Below are 23,414 nucleotides of genomic sequence, written 5' to 3'. Positions count from 1 at the left end.
GCCCCGGCGTGACAAGCGCACTCGTTAACCACAAGGCTACACCACCGACCCCTATAACGGACTGACTAAACGATGTTGCTTCATCCAGGTCTGGCCTTCCCACCTGAACATAGGTTGTGGTGGACTGAATGATACGTTTGTCCTACTTGTGTAGATTGATACTCATGGTGTTAATCACGGGATCGTGTACCAAACTCGATATAGTGACACACATGCTTGAAATAATGACGAGTGCTGCGTTCAGTGTAACACACATGAAAAGATGTCTCTTTTATGTTGTTTTATGAACAAGCTCTGTGTTTTACATTCACATCGATCAGAATACATCTTATTAAATGCATGCAAGTCATGTGGTAAAATAATTTCCCCCAAACACAGGACGTCACCCAGTGACTGTTGACCCTGAACGTCTGGTTAACATACATCTAACACATCTGCAGTATATAATACGTAGACCTCAACAAATAATAATATATTTTGAGAAACATTATTAGTTGAGAAGAGACTGTTTGATACGAATGTTCTGATTTTCTGTTAAAAGATGGATACGTACAGTGCCATTTACCCACGCTTAATCTGGGCTTTTCCAGCAGGTTTCAAATTACCAATTTAAGGTAGATAGGATAGGAATGGAGCATTTAAAATCAACGATGATACGAGCAATCTGTCATCGGTGCACTTGGTACTTACTGGAGAGTGATTCATGTAAACATCGATAAAGTGGGAACTGCACAATCGCCTCTTTAGCAGATAATTGTTATCGTATCGATAGAAAGAGCGTTTTGTTGCTCTTATTTATCTGATTTGTTACAAGGGTGAAGGTCCGTGCTCAAATTGATCTTCAGCAACTCACAACAAAGGGATTTGGGAGCTATGATCGCAGACTTCATTGAAACGTAATCGTATAAAAAGAAAGCTCTGGTAATGCGTCGCACGTGTTAATGAATCTTATGAATTTCTGCCTTCTGACCGTCGTATCAAAATCATTTATTACAAAGTTTAGAACTTCAACGCCCTTTGTCCTACACAGCGTAAAATTTCTAATTCTTCCTCTAAAATTGTAGTAGTGAAATCAATGAAGTGGCAAAGGTGATTATAATATTACATTATGAATCATCATTATATTGTGGCTAGCTTTACATTGTGTGTGTGTGTGTGTGTGTGTAGATACAATGTACAGTTAAGTGCTGTTAAATGCATTGTATAGACTCTTTGAAAGCAAGAAATAATAGAAATATCGCCACCATACAGCAAAATTATTTCTAAGTGCGATGTTTAATAAAAGCAAATGCATGTATTGATTACCCTTAAGTAAAACTCTTCACTTCATGATTGAGACATTAAAACAAACAACAATAATAAACCACTGTATATACACAATGAAAATACCATAATAAACGATTTAAAGCTGGAATGATTCAAGCCATGTACTGATTTAGTGATCTGACTGAACACAATCAAGTAATTTCTGAGCCACACACTGTTACATTATCTCCACGAACTGTGGCTATTCTGATTATACTTTCCCCGTGATTTACATACCACGGTGAAGGCAAGAGTAATTTTCCTGACTGAGACTCGCAGCATTATATAGACGTGTTCTATGAGCAAAAAGCAGAAAAAATCGCTGTATTCATTCACCACTGAGGGTTAGAAGTCATGAAAACTATTCATACAAACGAATTAATATTTAAAGGTAACATACACATGTATAGAACTCCTGTAAATATTACTCACACGATGGGAAATGACACAAACAAATATGAAAGCCTTAAAATATATGTTTTAAAATATTTGCATTGGCATAAAGACTGGCTTGGCACACAAATACTACCAAACATGAATAGTTTGAAACACATATTTAAAAAATACATAATTATATATTGTGAAACGCAACATAATGAATAGTCGTCAGATGAAAAACCAAGGTCAAGATAAAGACTACCAAAGATCTAAACCTAATCCCTCTGTACACATCCGAAACATCACCATGTAATTCATCGATACATGTACGTAGTAGTCATATGTGGTGCTGACTCTTCAGTGGAACTTATCAAATCGAGATATTAGAACTGGCGCATTTTGTCATCTACGGTAAGGTATTGTTCTAGCTTTTACAGTTTTGTGATCAGCTCGACACATGTCGCTCACATCGCACGAGGGATATTGCACGCATCCACACTGGCAGAACTCAGACTGACAATATGTTCATGGCGGCTTTAACTAATGTCCGCATAGACCAGGCGTCTGCGGACAGACAACGACAGCGGTTCACCCATACAGCAAACTTCCACGAATTCCCAAGTCCCATTAATTTGGGATGTCCGATGATGCCACTTTGTCAGCCGATGTTTTAATGTTCAGGAAAAGGGCTGGAATAACACCCTCAATTTGTTTCGGACGATATCACGCGATATAAACAAAATGTACAAGCATGTATGAACATGCATTTGTTCAGTTTATGTCTCACACTCCCGTCTTTGTCTGTGTCTCTGTCAACTGTTAATGGTTTTGTTAAGCTTAATCCTTCCTTCCTTCCGAGAATCTACCCAATACCGCCACTCCTTTTCTATTTGTCTTTCGACCAGTACCTGTTTTTCATTAATATCTCTTACATTCCTTGGACACAAGATATATGTTACTAACGAATACTTCTATCATGGTGTGCATATATACCACATCTACGTAAAAGTACATGGAATAGGATAAATACGTGGTCATCAACTAAACAATTATAAGGATTATACTATGTTGATAAGTAAAAATCAATCAACAAAATATCTGTACAGATGATATACACAATGACTTCCTACGCTCAAAAGGGTAAACGATTTCGTCATGAGCACCTCAGTGTGTATGTAGTCACAGAAAGCGTCTTTGCTTACGGGGATTACATCAGGGCCCACATGTACAAAACAATCACAGCGCTACAACTATCTTAAGCTATCGTGTTGGAGCACGAGAGTTACAATCATTGTAGCGCTAAGACTGCTTTGTGCACGTGGCTCAGATGAACGCAGTTATGTTCACCTTCTTTCTTCATCCTCCCCTTAGTTACACATCCTCAAATGAAAAAATAAATAAACAAAAAAAAACCAGGCTACATCACGATTCTGGGTCATCCTATCTTCGCGATTAGTTAAAAGCTTTCAACCTCAGTGCTACTGTGCGGATGGTGCACACATTTCTCTCTGAATTCTTTTTGTCATGTGTATTATTTTACTTTGAGGTCCTTTCTTTGGAGAGATTAACTTTATGAAATTCATACAATCAACAAATACGAAGAACGCAAATGTTCCGACAAGGCAAATTATACCACCCACTCCAATTCCCACCGAAGATCTACGTTCGTCAGATGCACTTGTCTTTTTCCGTATTGACTTGGACAGTATCGCCTTGTTGACGAGCAGAATTGACCGAAGCCACACAACTTTTGCCGCTAGTTGTTCATCAGTTATGTTTACCCCGGCCAGACAAGGACATCCACATGCAAGTACAAACTGACAAAGTAAGCCACTATAATTAGCCGGACATTGACATTCAAACGCGTTGACTCGATCACTGCAAGTTCCGTTATTTCTACATGGGCTGGAAGCACAGTCGTCGATGTCTGGAAGGGGTGAAAATTGGCACAGATTATTGTTACAATCCTTCTACCGTTTATGGATATATGTATAGAATCTCATCTTAGTGTCTACTGATACCAATTATTTCAACACGATTTGATAAAATTACATACATCAGAGGCTCGCCGAGAATATGTATGTTGTTATCAACGAGTGCTGATGTATTTGATATCAGAAGACACGAGTGTGAGAGTCTACTTATCATGAGACATCACTCTTCGTTAGTTTTCAATGAAAATTGAAAAACCAAACGTCACAGTATTCTTTAATATGAATGGTTGAAAAACACAGTCGAATGATATTCCATTTCCGGAAGTTGGAAGACTATTCGCTGCGTACTGACACGTACAAATATCGCACACGATTGTATTTTTGCGTGGTCAGCAGTGGTGACGTCATTCAGCTATTATTGTGACGTAGAGTTGGCATGAAGTCACGAATGGCCAGTTCCAGATGCTAGTTTGGGAACCAGCTGCAAATAACCCTGGCAGACTGATTTCAGTACCATAGCGGCTTCTGTTACTTACCCGTCTCGCAGCTTTCACCAACAATGCCGGGTGGACATACGCAGTTAAAACCGTCACTTGTCCGAGTGCAGCTGCCGTTGTTCAAACAGGGGTTTGCCGCGCAGGGGTCAAGAGCTAGATGAAGCAGAAGTTAAAAGGGCCAATGTTCAACACACCTTATTTCCGACAATCGACATGTTTGAACCAGTCATGCGCATATACATGACTTGCTAATTACTAGTTCCTACTCATTATTTAACCCTTCGTCCGTAAACAATTGGATCTGAACCACATATTCTAGTGACGTTTTGAGAGAGAGAGACCAAGATCAAAACAGATCACAAGCAACTTCGCCACCGAACTTTGTTCCACACAGACACGCGCGCACGTACACAGAGACACGTACAGACAGACAGACAGACACATAGACACATACACACACACGCGCGCGCGCGCTCGCACCTTTCAGAAGAGTACATACCTGTTTCACAGTTTGTGCCGTTGATGCCTTGACGACAGGTACAGTTATATCCGCTTATCATGTCAGTACAGTTGCCGCCATGAAGACATGGGTCACTGGCACATTCGTCTATGTCTGGATGATAACAAAGCAAGTCAATGTACAGAGCGAATTGATCACGTTGTGGGTTGACGTGGAAACCTTATCTCAAAAACATTAAATATCAAGTAAACAAATAGGACATAACCATGTTGCCGTTGGAGCCATGTGACCACTCGTTTTGATTTAGAATGTTTCACACTTTCTAACATGTATACATTAAACAAAATAAATTAGCATGCTGCATCTTGACTCGTGTGTCGCATTACGTTACGACATTCTAACCACTTGACGTGCAGGGGGAGATTCAGGTATCTGAAGGAATCGCATTTAATTAGAAGCTCGTGCGTTGTTGTGGCCTTACGCAAAGAACCAATACTATCGAGGTTTATGCTGAAAGTTACGTGAACATCTTTGTAATACATTTGATTGTAATAAGATAAAAAATACTAGTATACTTAACAGTGGAATTCTATTGACTCGAGCAGCTGTAATTACATGGGATTTCATGTACTTGGAATTTACGTAGTTTTGCCTGTCGGGACTATAATAAATGTGAACACTGTCAGATGGATAAAGATTAAATTATAGTACCTGAACTGCAGTTCCGGTCTGTGTATCCAGGTTCACAGTCACAGGTGTAGTTGTTGACGTGGTCGACACAGGTGCCGTGTACACATGGGTTTGTGGCACAGTCGTCGATATCTACGTGTGAAGATCCGGGTTAGAATTGGCATATAACATTACATGCTTGTTATCAGAGGCGACTAACGGAATCGTGTTGTCAGACTCGCCGATTTGGTTGACACATGTCATCGAACCACACGGTATTGATAACTGGATTGTCTACTACCATACAGCTTTTCCCGACTGCGGTGTTAAAGAACAAACAAAACACAAACTAAGATCTTTTTGAAACCACAAAAAGATTAAATTTACAGTTGGCATTGTGAGGGCTAGCCCCCTCCACGGTTCTTGTGGGCAACGGTAAAGCAGAATTTGAAGCCGTTGACAAGTAAATGCCAATACCTAGAGGTAGATTACGGGCACCCTGTTAGTGAGCCAATATATAGGGAAATGGAACGGGTTCTGATTGAAGGGACAGCCAGGGGTATTCAACACACGGTTGATGTATCAGTAAATGTTTTATCGTCTTCTGGTCTATCACTGAATTGTCTGGTTCGTTTTCATCCTTCTTTGACATAGCAGGAAACTAACGGGCACACATCACTTTTGTGTGAGTGGGATGTGCTTCCCCTTTTCACGATCCTACCATTACTGATTGCAAGCGATCCATTCGTACAGCTTTCACTGCTTAATTCAGACCTTTTCCATTTGTAAAATAGCATTGGCAAAGCTACCATTATAAAAAACCGCCCGGGCCTGCACTAAATTGCTGCTAAGGAGGTTAGGCAAAATTGTATTGCTGCGCGCCTGAATAGGACCTTTTCGTGCCGAAAATGACCACTGCAGTGGACCTTCTATTGTTTCTAAGCCTGCTATTATTTCCAGGTCCCACACATATTTCAACAGTTATGAAAATAAGTTAGAACTTACAAGTATATTTCACAGTAGAATTCCATTGACTCGAGCAGCTGCAATTACATGGGATTTCATGTACTTGGAATTTACGTAGTTTTGTCTGTCGGGACTATAATAAATGTGAGCACTGTGAGATGGATAAAGATTAAATTATAGTACCTGTATTGCAGTTCCGGTCTGTGTATCCAGGTTCACAGTCACAGGTGTAGTTGTTGACGTGGTCGACACAGGTACCGCTGACACATGGGTTTGTGGCACAGTCGTCGATATCTACAATTATATTGGTTCCTTATCTAGAGTCTCTTCAAACAATACTTACGGGGTATTTAAGTCCTAAAGTCTGTTTTAGCTCTACACACCTTTTTAAACATAGAATATCTGCTGTTTATTGTGGCTAACTGTCAGTACATTTGCCAATGGCTGATGGTATAAATCCAGCTAGGGTCCATGCAGGTACCAAAGTACTGTACGTCCCCATGGTCCCGGGAGCGGTACCCTCCTTTCCCTTGTCCGGGTTCCTCGGCAATTTTTCAGATTGCATTGTCCCAATTTGGCCTCTCAGTTAATGCTGATGTATACTAGTTATATTTCTTGATATTGTGATATTCTAGTCGGTTTTACAGTCCTTCGTTCACAGATTTTATAGTTTACCATAAAGTACCATATAACACAATGCACAAATCTCAATTCAAGGGGAATATTCGACCTATGTAGACCAGAGATTCTGAACCTAAGGAAATCTAGACTTGCTTCATTTAAAGCTTTAGTACTGCAGAGAAGACTTGGCAGTAGGCAAAAGAACGTGGTTCAGGGATTGTGAGACAGTCTAAATTAGAACCAATTTTGCAGTTAACCATTCCTTTGGTTAACTGTACACGTTCCGTTAAATTAGTGTTCTCAAACCCCCAGATTTCACAGCCGTAAAGCATAACCGGGAGAACGGCTCCAACGAAAGAGAAGATAAGACAATCCAAAGGTAAATGTAAGATCCATGTGAGTACACTAACACTCTAATAACTGCACTATTGGGTAATTCTTCGCATAAACGAATATTAAGCGTCAACTTTCATTGGGCCTTCAGCGCCCTTGATATCTCTCGCTGCTGAAAACGGTTACAGAACTGAAACCGTGAGGTCCGTACTAATGAGGTGCGGCTGCCAGGGTTATAGAGGATATTTAACCTGTGTGATATAGCCGTGGTGAGTGTGCGACGCCTCACCTGTGCTGCAGTTCCAATCGGTATACCCAGGCTCACAGGTACAGGTGTAGTTGTTGACGTGGTCGACACAGGTACCATGCACGCATGGGCTCGTTGCACAGTCATCAATATCTGCAAGGAGTTACATCATGATTTTACACAAACTATATCTGTTTGATTATGAACTTGTTGTCTTCGCTTTCATGAACATCAGTAAAGTGCGTATATATTTTGTATGAAATGAAAATATACATAGGTGTATATCCCTGTGTTTTATGTATATTTTACCAAATTCGAAAATTGCTAGCCTTGAATCCGGGATTCGAACCAACACTCAAAGAGGCAGGCACCTACTCGTCAGTTCATAAAGACAGCCGTCAAAACCTCTCCATAGCCGCTTTGGGTGAGCGAGTTAGACGGTTGACCTTGTTTGCCAGCGATATGAGTCTTAAGAAATGGACTACACGGCGGGTTTAATATCAATAAAAACAGTGCAACTTAGAAGAGGCGTTCACCTGTGCTACAGTTCCTGCCTGTGTATCCAGGTCCACAGTCACAGGCGTAGTTGTTGACATGGTCGACACAGGTACCGTTGACACATGGGTTTGAGGCACAGTCGTCGATATCTACAAACAGGTACATTGTGATTTAATCCCAACTGGTCATGCTAATACATTGCGTTACGAGTTTCACTATATTGTATATTTGCGAGAATGTCATTGAGGTCATATTTAGATATATCTTCTTATTGCAATTAGTAGTCGTTAGTGGCCGTTTCAGTCAACCGTTTGGACCGTTTGGATGAATAATACCCTGTCAATGTGAACAACTCCTCACCTGTGCTACAGTTCCAATCTGTGTACCCAGGTTCACAGTCACAGGTGTAGTTGTTGACGAGGTCGACACAGGTACCGTTGACACATGGTTCTGGTGCACAGTCGTCGATATCTACAGGTACAACTCAAAATGGCTTTGACGGCTTGCTTATTAGTGTGTTACGCATTTTTCCTACCATGAGCATTTGGCTCATGTTTTGCACTGTACGGTATATTTTGTGTTGATATTATTCAGATGGAAATGCACGCAGATGTATTTCTTCACAACGTATACATAATTACTAAACATGCTACAAATGATCCAATGTTGTATTATTTTCCCGTGCCACTAGTTATACTCGTGCCAGAAATAACGTATTCAACGTTAAAACTCTCGCATCGTTCAGGGGCGTTTCATCTAAAGATACAAGTGATACAAGAAATATGTAAATATCAACTTAGTCTAGCATAAATCAATTCAAGTTTGTCTTGGGGAATGCAACAGATGACGTGTGCAATATGAAAAGCCGAACGGGGATTTTTATCATTATTATAACTTGCACATATCAGAGGTAATGTATTTGTTGTTATATGTTTTCTGTCTGAAAAAACAAATTGTTAAAGCTCATTTGAAGACACATCTCTTCAAAAGATATTATCATGACTAAACTTTTCACTTCATGTACACAGCTTTGAGCATATTGTATATGGATAAGGGGCTAAAGAAATATTCATTTATCATTATCTATTATGAAAACACATACCTTTTGGGAAAAAAATATAGCCTAAGTGCCGTTTTGCTTCAGGTAATACCTCAATACCATCAGGAGTGAAAAAAATTACATCACTGACTTTTCCTATCCTAAAATGTGTTTCATAGGGATAGATCAATGTATCACTCACTCGCGCAATAGGCCCTGTTACAAAAATGAGAGCCAACAACATTTATTAGAAATACCTCTTTTGGCATGCTTCCGTCCCATCAGCGTAAACCATTAGTCGAGAAGGGACAAAAAGAAGTTGACAAAAGCAATGAAACTCTTGAAATTTCTTTTCCGTTTTGAACAACCTTTGAAGGTACTTCTTCGTTATTCCACTGACGGAAGGGGTGATATAGGAATTAAAGCGTCGTGTCTGCTTATTCCTCATTACTTTAAATGTCTTATTCATTAATCAGGGAACGTTTTCAAATCGCCACTGAATTCATTCTGCATAACACGACCCTTTAATTTAAGTAAAACTAATCTGTGAAACAGTTTGGTCACTAATAAAATGATCGTGCAGTCTATAATCTACAGACACATCAGCGATGGTCAGGAAAGCAGGGAACGCGATCAGATGTGCCTATCTGGGTTAACCGAATATATAATATGTGAGACAGAGGTGGACAATTTCAGTCAACCGTTTGGACCGTTTGGATGAATAATACCCTGTCAATGTCAACAACTCCTCACCTGTGCTACAGTTCCGATCTGTGTACCCAGGTTCACAGTCACAGGTGTAGTTGTTGACGAGGTCGACACAGGCACCGTTGACACATGGGTTTGTGGCACAGTCGTCGATATCTACAAAACGTTTCATTCATGTACGAATCAGCAAAACATACATGTATGTTTTGCTTTTAGTGTGAATATGTGTGTGTATGGCTGGATGAAAAGACGCTATATGCACTGACCGTTGTATTGCTGACATTATGAAAACCTACATACTAATTGAGAGATGTCGTTCACGTTCACATAGATGTAAAAAGTACAAAATACATCATATATATATCACCGTGTCTGATATAGCTCCCTATAAATAAATAGCCAGGAGAACGAACAAATGTAACCTTTCACAAGCAAACAATCTGAATATTGACGACATGGCTAATGATCGTAATGGGAAAACACACAGTACTTGAATAGCATTTGCTAAAACAAAGTTAAATGAATGTACTACACACCCCAAAACACATTTGGTGCTTAATTTTGGTTGTGTGTATCCAAGAAGGATGTAGGAATTAGTCATGTCCTGTTTCCTATGACCCATTAATCAAATCCTCAACATGTCCTTCACGATCCTCATGTTTCTCCTCACACATAGTCTCTCAGACTACCTTGAAATCTTCGTACTGCAAGTCGTCCTATACTTTGGTACAATGCCCACTAGAATGTAGAGTATTGCTGCATTCCGAATTTCTTCACGATGTAACCAACAAGATGACAACAGTCAGTGTTACTGATATTTTGTTGCGTAATCCCAGTTAACATCACGTAATAATTAATACAGTTAATACATTTTCTACCATGTAAACAAGGAGACCGACAGACTGACAGACAGACAGACAGATAAAATATCCACATGGGTTTAATTAATAAAACAAGATGAAAACATGATCTGTTATTCTTTCATTGTCCTTCTGGATGAGCCTGTTCAACACACGTTTCACCATACAAATCACCTGATACTTTTTCAAGAATTTTCAAACTCTCATACAGTATCTTATGACGGTTTGTGTAGTATACATGGTTACGAAACAATACTATATGCTAGGTGATTTATTGAATTTATCTCCTTGAATGGGGCATGTCAACACTTTCTCCATGATCTAACAGCATGACGCATACTAACTGTTTCAAATGCCAATGTTATTGTTTAAAATTTAGCTCTTGACCTTAGCTGAAAATGTAGTCTGTATGAATACTTCTCAACATATACCGTTACTTACAATTGTTAATGCCACAGAAAGTCCATTTACATTCAGAGATGTGCACTGTCTATAGTGGGCCAGTATTTTAATGTAAAATCACACATACACATGTATTTGAGATGAAGATCCGGGACCTACGTGAACAGGGGTTATTCATTTCAGACTTATTCTTTTCAATTCCGAAGAGTGAGTTACTGTCACCACTAAAATTAATACTGACAATCACATTCAGGTGTAAAATGTTATAATTAATGAAGGAATATTGTTTTAGGTCACACCAACAGTATTCCAGGTGTTTGCAGCAAAAAAGGTTTTCAATATTTAACATTCCAAGGCAGCTGTACTATAACTAAGCCTGTTTCAAGCGGTTTGCAGAATTGAAAACCGTAAGTGATAAAGAGTTAATTTACTCGCAGAACGAGGGTACGACACCGAAGAGCGAATATGCATTAAAATAGCAGTGGCATTTGTGTCATAAGTAAAAGAATTAGGTTTGCAGGAACAGCAACAGCCGTCGTAGTAGTAGAGGTAGTGGTAGTAGTAGAGTAGCTACAGCGGCTGTAGTAGTAGTAGTTACAGTAGTGACAGTTCTAGTAGTAGTATTTTTGTAGTAGTAGTAGTATTTGCCGTAGTTTTTGTAGTAGTAGTAGTGGTAGTAGTAGTATTTGTAGTAGTAGTAGATACAGTAGTAGTAGTGGTAGTAGAAGTATTTGTAGTAGTAGATACAGTAGTAGTAGTGGTAGTAGTATTTGTAGTAGTAGTAGTGGTAGTAGTAGTATTTGTAGTAGTAGATACAGTAGTAGTACAGTGGTAGTAGTTACAGGGGTAGAGGTAGTTACAGTAGTAACAGTTGTAGTAGTAGTATTTGTAGTAGTAGATACAGTAGTAGTTGTGGTAGTAGTGATATGTGTGAGTGAGTGAGTTAATATTAAACGTCACATCGGCAATGTTTCAGCCATATCTTGACGAGAACATTTATTTCTGACATGATATATATGTATAGTATACAACCTGTCAACGAAGGACAGTAAAACAACTACAATATCACAATTTCAATTAAAACTAGCGTGCAAAGCTAAAACTAATATCACTATTCGGACAATACAATATAAAATCAGGCTATAGATTGCCAACAACTGAAGGTAGATCACCATACTAGGGACCATGAGGACTTACAGTACCTTTGCTACCTGCATGGACCCTAGTTGGATTTACATCATCGCCCCAGCTGTTAGCAATTTAGACACATCTAGCCAAAAATTAAAAATACAGATATACTACGACTAAGAACAGTGGAAAGTTTATACTGACTGTGAATGCTTTTGGACTTACGTACCATCTCAGAAGGACAATAATTTTACATTACTTCAACCCCCTTTGAGGGTAGAGCCACCAACAATTCAAGTTACTAATTCAAACTTCCAATAATTAAAATACATCTATTTACACAACAAGTTTTCAAACTTCAACCAAAACATCAATATATTTTGCAAAATCAATAATTAAATGGGACCTAACGCTGGTAAAAAGATCCTTAATTGTTTTAAGTGTATAATGCTTATCCCTTGTGATGGAGAATTCAACACAGTCAAGCAGGATATGCTTGACCGTAACTCTCTCATCACAAGGGATACAAAATGGAGGATCCTCACCTTTTAAAAGTTATACATGAGTATATCTAGTATGGCCAATACGACATCGTCGTAGTATGACCTCTTCAAATCTGGACTGACAGCCCAAGTAGGTGTAACCAATATACGGTTTTATTTCATGTAATCTATTTATACCTACTTGGGTGTCGCACTTCTTCTGCATCAGATCACGTATGTAAGTTCTAATGCTCGCTTTGTAATCAGAGTATGGAATAAGAAGTGGTGTCACAGATTTGTTGAGTGCTGCCTTGGCAGCAAGATCGGCCATTGTGTTACCAGATATGTCTGCGTGGCTGGGTAACCAATAGAAGACGATGTCGTATTGTCCAGTAGCAAGATTATTATACAATTCAATAATATCAATTAAAAGTGGATGTTTACATGATACATTTCTAATCGCCTGAAGACAATAAAGAGAATCTGAATAGATTATATATTGTTTCCGTTTAGGGTGTCTTTGAATATATTTGAGAGCTGTTAATATGGCGTTAGCTTCTGCTGTAAAAATAGGACTACGTATGCTATCTGGTAATCTAGAAACAATTGTTCTGGATCCAAGTTATTGCGCCACCATCCTTGGACCCATCTGTAAATAAGGATTTATAATTGCTATATTTATGTTTTAATTATATTCTTGTTTATATTGTAATTCATTAGTTTTTTGATTATTGAAATGTGGTCAATGTTAGGTCTACTTGGGGCCTGAGCAACTGCCAAGGAGGAGAAGAAAGAAGACGGGAGGGAGCTATGTTTTATAGCGGAATGCCGGAAGCAGCAAAAAGAAAGGGTTTAATTCTATGTCCTAGAGGCGGGACAAGAGAAGACGTTTTGTTGTATAAATCCTCATAAAGGGGATTGAAAACACGGTTATATGCAGAGTTAGATTGATTAGAGTGTAATTTAGTAATGTACTGTAAAGCTAACTTTATACGGCGCTGCTCAAGAGATGGTTCATCAGCCTCAACATAGAGACTGTCAATAGGTGAAGTTCTAAAAGATCCAAGACAAAGTCTTAGACCTTGATGATGGACAGAATGAAGAAGTTTAAGATTGCTTTTGCAGGCTCCTCCATAGACGTTGTCATAATCAAGTTTAGAACGAACGAGTGATCGATATAGATGGAGAAGGGCAGCTTGATCCCCTCCCCATTTTGAATTTGAAACCAGTTTCAATAAGTTAAGTGCTTTCAGACATTTAGTTTTAAATGATTTAATTTGTGGTAAAAACGTTAAGTGTGAGTCAAAGATTAGACCCAAGAACTTGACTTCCTTCACAACTTAATCGGCGTGCCATCTAGAGAGAGTTCAGGGTCTTTATGTTGTTTGTATTTACGACAAAAATGTGTGCAGTTAGCTTTGGATTTAGAAAATTTAAAGCCGTTTTCAAGACACCATTTATTTATCTTGTTTATACACAACTGCAATTGCCGTTCAATGGTATGCATATATTTACCACGACATGAAATATTAAAATCATGCACAAATAACGATCCATCAATTGAATCGTTTAAAACTTTTGATAAACTGTTGATCTTGATGCTGAAAAGAGTGACGGACAAAATACTGCCTTGTGGAACACCCTGATCCTGATTGTAATGATCAGACAAGGTAGAACCCACACGGACCTGGAATTGTGTGTTATTTAAAAACGACAAACGACCTCGCAACCTGAAGTCATGTAAATCTCTTAAAATGCCATATTTCCAAGTAGTGTCATATGCCTTCTCAAGATAAAAAAAGATAGACACAGCGTGTTGTTTGTTAATTAGTGCGTTTTTAACAAAAATGATTCCAGTCGCACGAGGTGATCAACAGTACTTCTATTTTTACGGAAACCACATTGTATATCTGTTATGAGATTGTTTGTTTCCAAGTACCAAACTAGTCGATTATTTATCATGCGTTCTATGGTCTTGCAAACACAGCTAGTTAGTGAAATAGGACGACAATTGGATGGATTCGTATGATCACGTCCAGGTTTAGGTATTGGTACTACTATGGCATCACGCCATGAGGGAGGAAAGTTACCCGATGTCCAAATATGATCAAAAATATCCAGGAAAGTTTCTAGGCAGGATTATGGTAAATGCTTCAATAGTTGATAATGTATGTTATCAGCTCCAGTAGCAGTGTCATGAGCTTGATCAAGAGCAGTATTGAGTTCATGAATAGAAAACGTTTCATTATAATCTTCCCCGTCATCAGAATTGAAATAAATAGTTTTCTTTTCTTGTTGGTTTTGATATTGCTGGAATTTTGGTACATAATTTGTAGAGGAAGAATGTTTAGCAAGGGTTTCACCTAGTTTATTAGCAATATCTGATTTATCAGTAAGCAATTGATCTCCATGTTTAAGAATTGATGGACAGTAGATTTAGTACCTTTACCTTTAATTTTCTGGATCATCTTCCATACCTTTGACATGGGTGTTCGAGAATTTATTTTGGATGCATAATTTTGCCAAGATTGGCGTTTATTTTGTTTAAAAGTACGCCGTCTTTTAGCATTTAAAACTTTAAATTTATTTAAATTATGCACCATGGGATGGGAAATAATGTTCTGCTTTTTTCCTTGCCTTCCTAGCTTGTTTGCACTCATTGTTGAACCATGGTTTTCTTATGTGTGGAACTGCAGAGGACTTTGGTATACACTCATCAGGTATGGAATTCAGTTAATCAGAAAAGCATGTAATAGCATCGGGAACGTCAATAAAACGTTCGGGTTTAAGTTTTTCAGCACACAGTGTTTCATATAAAACCCAGTTAGCCTTTTTAGAATTTCTCCTTGATGATGGAAGAACATCTGATGGAGTTACAGATTTTAATATAGTAGGAAAATGGTCACTTCCACAGAGGTCATCGTGGACTGACCACTCCAATTCATTAAGTAGTTCTAAATTTGTCAATGACAAGTCAAGAGCAGAAAAGGTCCTTGTCCCAGGGTGTAAATATGTGCCATCATTATAAAGACATAAGTCATTGTCAGAACAAAAGTCCTCCAACACTGTCCCTTTAGTGTTTGTAGTTACACTACCCCAGAGTGGGTTGTGCCCATTTAAATCTCCCATTATAATACAGGGCTTCGGGAGTTGGGTGATATAAAGCTTGAAAATCAGTTTTGGCAAACGTCGAAGACGGTGAAATATAGAGTGAGCATAGCGTAAACGCTACATGTAAAGTAATTCTCCCAGGAACAGCATGCATATTAGTAGTAATAAGTGAAACAGGGCTTTGAATAACGATAAGATGATGATTTGTTATCAGAAGAAGACTTGGAGGTACTAGGAAGTGATTCCTCAGTCTGAGATGATATAGTAGGGGATAAAAGCTGTGGAGAATCGCAATTGACCCAAGTCAAGGTAGTCTGACAGCATGCAGATGATTTTGTTATTTTAGATCTGGACTCAGATGGTGTTTTTGCGACTGTAGCATAACTTCCTGTAAGATCAGATCTCTTTACCAGTTTGTTTGCCTCGGAAATAGAGATATTTTGTGTAAATTTTATTTTGTTGATTTCCATTTGCTCTTTCCAACATGGACACTGTTTAGAAAATGAAGAATGGTCGCCTGAGCAGTTGGTGCATTTTATAATAACACAGTCACAACCTTCTCACCACAGTGAGCACACACAACAGACAATGTGCAAGTATTTACACAGTGTCCATATTTCTGGCATTTAAAACACCTGAGCGGGTTGGGAATGTATGTATGAACCTGAATATTACAGTAGCCTGCCTTCACTGATTTGGGTGCATTTGGAGAGGAAAATGTAAACAGATACGTATTGGTTTTGATGGTTTCGTTGTTTCTCCGAGTTGAAAATCGCTTGACGTAGATTTCACCTTGATTCTTCATTTCAGATCCTATATCAAGTTCCGACATATCGTCAAACAATCGGTCTCGATCCCTAACGATACCTTTGCTCGTGTTCAGTTTTTTGTGAGCAGACACCGTGACGGGAATGCCCACGAAAGATTTGATGTTCATCAGGTTGGTGGATTGTTGTTTTTTACTATATTCAACTAACAGTGCACCCAAACGAAATCGTCTTATGTTTTTCACATCTCCAGCAATACCTTGAATACCTTTGGAGATAGCAAAGGGGTTAAGCTTTAAGGGTATCTTGTTAGGAGTCTCAATCACAACGAAACGCGACCAGTACTCAATCAATGCAGACGGTCTATGGTCAGTATCATCAGGGTCAGTTTCAAGTAAACGTTTTGGGTTTTTTTGGGTGGAATTTCAAAAGCCATGGTTTGTTTAATTTGGTTCATCGTCCGAGCTCCCCACCCACAATGGAGTATCACAAGGACAATGCTAAAGCAAGCCTCCAGCCTGCAGCACCAAGGATACCCGGATGGTATACTCCAGTAGAAGAATTATAAGAAATTAATCTACCAGATTGGCCCTTGAGCCATTGCCTTCTGGCATAAGACTCTAGGCAAAGTTCATATTATCATAATTCACAATACTAAAATTTACAGATTACCAATAGTGCCAAGACCAAACTTCAAAACAATTTCAAATCAAATTTCTGCAATGACACATATGTAGTCTATGCACAGGGCTTGGCATGACCAGCCGATTGGTTGAATCGGGCTCATTCAACCATCCGTCTAGGTGAAGTAAGAGCCGAAGTGGTGTGTTGGGCAAATGGGACGCAGTTAAAAGCCGAACTGCCCTCAACCACCAGGATCCCGTCCTCCACCGATACGGGACGCAACCCACGGCAAACAGGTTGCAATGGGGTGCTGTGGACACATTCTGTCCCGGGTCCACACGGGAGAAGAGCACTTAGCGTTACCCAGCACCCACCACGAAGAGGTGGCTCTTCATGGGTGCCAGTAGTATTTGTAGTAGTAGTAGATACAGTAGTAGTAGTGGTAGTAGTAGTAGATACAGTAGTAGTACAGTGGAAGTAGTTACTGACGTAGAGGTAGTTACAGTAGTAACAGTTGTAGTAGTATTTGTAGTAGTAGATACAGTAGTAGTAGTGGTAGTAGTATTATTTGTAGTAGTAGTAGTACAGTAGCTAGTGGTAGTAGCAACAGCAACAGTAGTAGTGGTGGTGGTAGTAGTAGTAGTAGTAGTAGTAGTAGTAGTAGTACAGTAGTAGTAGTAGCAACAGCAGCAGCAGCAGTAGTAGTAGTAGTTACAATAGTAGTAGTGGTAGTAGTAGTATTTGTTGTGGTAGTAGTAGTTGTAGCAGTCGTAGTATTTGTAGTTGTTGTAGCAACAACAGCAGCAGTAGTAGAAGTAGCAGGGGTGGTGGAAGAAGACGACGATACCGTTATTCAGTGTTGTTCGCTGACCATGAAAATGTTCGACTGTTATACATTAGCCATATATTTTCAGTGTGTGGTAGGGATGTGTTATGTGTAGTCTTGTTACTCTTTAAGGCAGTAGATGTTGAAAACACTGTACAGCTTATATAGCTTATTCCAGGATCGTGCAAAAAGTGCCTTTGAGTTTGAACTGTCTCACTATTTTGAAATGGCAGACTGAAATGTTTGTTGTCCTGTTTGTTGCTCTTTTAGGACTCGGAATGAAGCCGCTACAACATTCAAATTGCTATAAAATCTTTCTACTAATCTTACAATTGTTTTGCTTTTTGTTTTCAGTTCGAGTAAAAAGGTGTCACCCGTGCTACTGTTCAGGCCTGTATGTCCAGGTTCACAAGTACAGGTGTAGTTATGAACGCATCAGCAACACTCTTACCTGTCTCACAGTGACTGCCAGTGTATCCAGCAGTACAGTTACAGGTGTAATTGCCCACCTGATCGACACAGGTGCCGTTTGTACAGTTGTTGTTGATGCAGTCATCCAGGATATCTGTAAGAACAGGGCATCGTTACAAGTACACCTGAGTGAAGAAGTTAGGTCTAATGTCGCCTGTTTCACGGTGAGTCAGCTGGGTGAGGGAAAAGGCCCGCGGTCATACGGGTCCCTGATGGGAACTGCTTTGATGCAAGGAACAGGGTAATGCTGAAATTACTTCAAGCATAATCGTGTCGAACCGGGATTCGATTTTGATAATCATTAGCTCCTGTCTTATCCAGAGGATGCAAGTACAGCTATTTTCCCGTAGGACAACTGGCCAATCCATACCCAACCCTTCACCACATTGTGCCGGAAAACCTAGTGTATATTAGTCCTGGTCACGATGTACATATACACGCATGTGTAAGTTATTTTTGCAGGATAGCACCAAAATCGTTTCTGCACTATAATTTTTGTTGGGTCTTATTTATACAAAAGACCGATAAAACCTGTTCTATATGAAATATCTGCCTGTGTCGACTGTGGCATGAACATTTCTTTATCAGTAACTATCACTTATCAACTATCTTGTACACTCGACAAAATCTCTTAAATTGAGCACTGTCTAACACATACACTATTGGCACCGTGTATATTCTGTAAATGCGCACAAGTGCATGGATGTTCAGATAGATAAAACACCATAAGATAAGTGATTAATATTGCCACAAACAATTATATTTTCCCCTTTGTAAGACCCATACACTCTTTAATAACCGCTTATTCTGTCTTCGGAGAAATAATCTAGCCATGCTGTTTCTGTTTGAGACTGCCATACAAAACCAGTGTAGGCCACATTGGTACCTCCAAGCATATATTTATACTAAAAACACCTGCTCATACAGTGAAATCTGGTATTTCAGTCCCGATCATGTCATAATAACTTACCTCAGATAAAGTCGTCCAACATTAACTGCTACCTCACACCAAGTCATCAAATTGTAACTGTTATCTCAGATCAAATCGTCCATACATTGTAACTGTTATCTCAGTTCAAATCGTCCATACATTGTAACTTTTATCTCAGATCAAATCGCCCATACATTGCAACTGTTATCTCAGATCAAGTCATCAAATTGTAACTGTTATCTCAGATCAAATCGTCCAGTATTAACTGTTACCTCACGCCAAGTCATCAAATTGTAACTGTTATCTCAGATCAAATCGTTCATACATTGTAACTTTTATCTCAGATCAAATCGTCCATACATTGCAACCGTTATCTCAGATCAAGTCATACATTGTAACTGTTATCTCAGATCGGTATTAGCTGGTATTTCATATCAAGTCATCAAAATGCAACTGTTATCTGAGATCACGTTGTCCAATATTAACCGTAATCTAACAGTTAGTCATTAAATTGAAACTGTTATCTCAAATCAAGTCGTCCAAATATTAACTGTTATTTCACACCGAGTCATCAAAATGCAACTGTTATCTGAGATCACGTTGTCCAATATTAACTGTCATCTAACAGTCGTCCAGTTATTAACTGTTATCTCACACCGAGTCATCAAAGTGTAACTGTTGTCTCAGATCAAATTATCCCATCTGAACTGGTGTTCGAGACCGAGTCATCTCATTACAACTGTTACCTAAACTTCGCTTAACCCCCATATAAGTAAATAAATCTCTTGTCTTGTGACAAGTGATTTACTAAACCCGGTCATCTGATACGTGCCATCTCAATGCACCCCATTATAAATAATAAATTAACAATGCATTCTAATCATTTGGCAGCAATGATGATTGATGCTGAGGCTTTCAGGTAACCCGTAGATGAGCAACAAGCAATTAATACTGTTAATTAATACTTATTATAAAATCATTTCAGTCTTACCTGTCTCACAAGAAGCCCCTCCCGATCCATTGACGCAGTCACACTGGTACAGAGTGTCCAGGTCAGTACAGTTACTGGAGTACTGGCATGGATCAACCGTACAGCCGCCTGAAGCTAGAATATTTACAACTCAATTACACATTCAACTACTTTTTCACAATCACTTATGTGATTGGTTGTATGCATATATTCAAGGAAGACAAACTGCAGGATACGCTCAGTTTCAGTACCTCGCCTAACTTGAGCAAAGTTATTTTGTTGCTTGACCTGATTTATGTATTATCTATTTCGTCATTACCTATACATATAGTTTCTACAGTTTCGTCACCGGACACATGTTGTTTCTATCGTTTTGTGACCTGACACATGTTGTTTCTATTGTTTCACTGTCTGACATAAAGTGTTTCTTTAGTGTCATGACCTGGCATATAGTTTCTATGGTGTCCCGACTTGATATGCAGTGTTTGAATATATGCAGACTTGAAACATATTGTTTCTATTGTTCCATGGCTTGACGCATAGTGTTTCTATAGTGTTGTGACCGAAATATAGTTTCTATAGTGTCGTGACCTGACATATAGGGTTTTAATAGCATCGTGACCTGATATATAGCTTCTATAGTTTCATGACTTGATACATTTTGTTTGTATGGTTTCGTAGTTTGTCATGCGGCAGTGTTATCCTTTGTAAATATTCAACTGCAATACATTATACAGGTAGCATTATATGTGATGATCTTACTCTGGATATCCCGTGCTTGACCCTCTCTTCCTGTTGGATTACTGTCACTGAGAGGTGAATGCCGTTATTTTAGTTTCGGCACGGGCATCAACACCTCACAGCTTCTGAACCTAACATATACTTTCTCTGCAATGACTGCGCACTGGACTCAGCTAGCGACAGTAAAAGTCAGTATGTAGCACTGGAAAATATGGATCGAACACATGACTTTGGCATTCCGCAGTTGTTTCAGTTGTCTTTACAAGCTTCGTATTGCTCTGTGGGTGAAGACGTGATAAATATAGTAACACTGCCATGAAGTAGTATTCCTTTACTTGTAAGTTTTGTATAAAATCCCATGTGTTTAAATAATGCCCTTATGCAAGATATGAACAGTGACCAGTAACTGAGACATTTGAAACATGTCATTGTGCAGTTTCGTATTTATCTTTAAATTGTTTCGCGCAGATGGTACTTATATTATAAAACCCCAATCACTGACGAAAAAGTGTCAACATAGGGACGGTTATGTGACAGAGTGTTCCGGCGAAAATAATGGGTTACCAGCAAGGCGTGGGTGGTACGAAATTAGTTATGAACCTTTTGACAATGTTATGCGGATTATATGGATGTTTAATGAATGATTCACTTTGACGTGGTGGTGTGTTATATGGTCTACGTTATCTGTTATCGCACGGCAGATTTCTGACCTAACCCTATATGAACGCCACCTCTACAAGACCGCATGATATGGATTGAGCGTATAATGTATAACTCGTACACAATAAAAAATAACACGGTATAGAGTATCACAGGCACGATGCTGACGGTCTTATTTTAAATCATTCTTTGTTCTTTAACGTTTGCAGCACCGTGAAAACAGCAATCAAGAGTATTGCCTTTCATACATCTAGGTGGTCAATGGCCATAAGCGCCTGGTACGCCCAGGGAACGCGACTCGGTCAAGCGCTTTAAATGATCCATCCATATTTGTTGTACGTACAGTATTCAGTTATGTGCAGTGTTATGAGTGTGTATTTTCGGTATATTTTTGTCATTAATTAAATAATACGTATGACGATTCACATTTCATTTTAATAGCTGGACAACACTTTTAGGATTCTGGTTTTCCGGATTTTATCTGCTCCTAATTTTCCATGTGTTTACTTCCGGGAGATTTATTCGAGGGCATTCTACAGTGTTGTCGATTGTCGTAAGTGCCTGAACTTTCGGGAAATGACTCAGTATATATAAAAAGGCTGGTTCCCGTGTTGACGGCAACACTCATTCATATTAACTGGAGGATATATTACTGCCAACGCTTGATCATCAAAACCCGTCAACGCCTGACATACATTATCCGCTGTCAGACCGATCGGTGTGTTTACATTCTGCATAGTTGATTACCTCTCGTACCAAGACTTTGGTGAGTTTGCTATATGGTATTCTGTGACTCACTGACTTAGATTTTGTCTCTCTTGAATTGTATTTGTAATCAGCATTGTTATATTGACTTGTGACTTTGTATACCTTGCTCTCGTTGCAAAATAATACAGAATTTGAACGTTAACGACTTGTCTTTGTTCTGTTTTGCTGGTTCACATGGGATTTCTTACATGGTTTGTCACGGTAAATTCTTAACCGTAACAACAGTATTCAGCTATGTATGGTATTCAGCTATACAATAATCGATGGTCAGCATAACATATGCCATGATGAATTTGCTGTTGCACTTACTGTTTTGACACTGGTATTCAAAGTAGCCTGACGTGCACGAGCAAGGATATGGAGTCCCGTCTGAACATCCCTCTGATGGTTGGCATGTCGTCTTGTCTGGAAGTAGTAAACAAGAGAAACCTTTACAAGTAAAATACGGAACTTGATATTTTAATAACCGAGTCAGTGATGAACATTAACCTTAATTCAAATTACCTGCTCCTTTTATGATTCGATGGTTTGTTGTTTAATGACGGGCTCAGCAAATATACAAGCTACGTGGCGGTGGTCTGTTAGTAATCGAGTCTGGACCAGACAATCTGGTGATCAACAACATGCGCATCGATGTACACAATTGAGATACAACAGCATACGTCAACCAAACCAGCAAACATGACCACCGGCTCCCGTTAGTCGCCTCTAACGACAAGCATGAGATCCTTACTGAAGATCAATTCTAACCCAGATCTCTATGGGTTGAACCCTTTCATGATAATTTCTGAAGCATAAATAACAAACTATTTACAAATGATGAAAAAGTTTTTTACTGGCAAGTCAAATCGGAGGGTGCACGTGATGGTGTGAATCATGGACGATCTCCCATGGATGCCAATGAAAGGTTCTAGAAACAGTTGAGATCTGTACACGGTGACTGTAACCTGAAGGCACCATGAGTTTGTGATTACGATCGCGCAATGCGTTTGTCTGTTATATCTCAACAGACTGCCTG

At 39.1% G+C, this 23,414-nt stretch overlaps 1 protein-coding gene across 1 annotated transcript in view; it reads right to left on the bottom strand.

Annotated features, from left to right (window-relative positions):
• Positions 1 to 966: 966 nt before the first annotated feature.
• Positions 967 to 23,414, bottom strand: part of LOC137274634 (uncharacterized) — a 37,151-nt gene continuing 14,703 nt past the window's right edge. Inside the window, exons 4-15 of the mRNA XM_067807937.1 lie at positions 22,706 to 22,801; positions 20,249 to 20,362; positions 18,307 to 18,420; positions 9,701 to 9,811; positions 8,269 to 8,379; positions 7,947 to 8,057; positions 7,453 to 7,563; positions 6,393 to 6,503; positions 5,286 to 5,396; positions 4,614 to 4,727; positions 4,154 to 4,267; positions 967 to 3,610 (exon numbers count right to left, since the gene is read on the bottom strand). Coding sequence (XP_067664038.1) covers positions 3,162 to 3,610; positions 4,154 to 4,267; positions 4,614 to 4,727; positions 5,286 to 5,396; positions 6,393 to 6,503; positions 7,453 to 7,563; positions 7,947 to 8,057; positions 8,269 to 8,379; positions 9,701 to 9,811; positions 18,307 to 18,420; positions 20,249 to 20,362; positions 22,706 to 22,801 — 1,667 coding nt within the window. The 3' untranslated portion in view covers positions 967 to 3,161. The remainder of the gene's footprint in view (positions 3,611 to 4,153; positions 4,268 to 4,613; positions 4,728 to 5,285; positions 5,397 to 6,392; positions 6,504 to 7,452; positions 7,564 to 7,946; positions 8,058 to 8,268; positions 8,380 to 9,700; positions 9,812 to 18,306; positions 18,421 to 20,248; positions 20,363 to 22,705; positions 22,802 to 23,414) is intronic.

The sequence above is a fragment of the Haliotis asinina genome, chromosome 2 (genome assembly GCF_037392515.1).
Source record: "Haliotis asinina isolate JCU_RB_2024 chromosome 2, JCU_Hal_asi_v2, whole genome shotgun sequence".
NCBI lineage: Eukaryota > Metazoa > Mollusca > Gastropoda > Lepetellida > Haliotidae > Haliotis > Haliotis asinina.
Note: the sequence above shows the minus strand (reverse complement) of the source record. Positions and strands in the feature narration are given on the sequence as shown.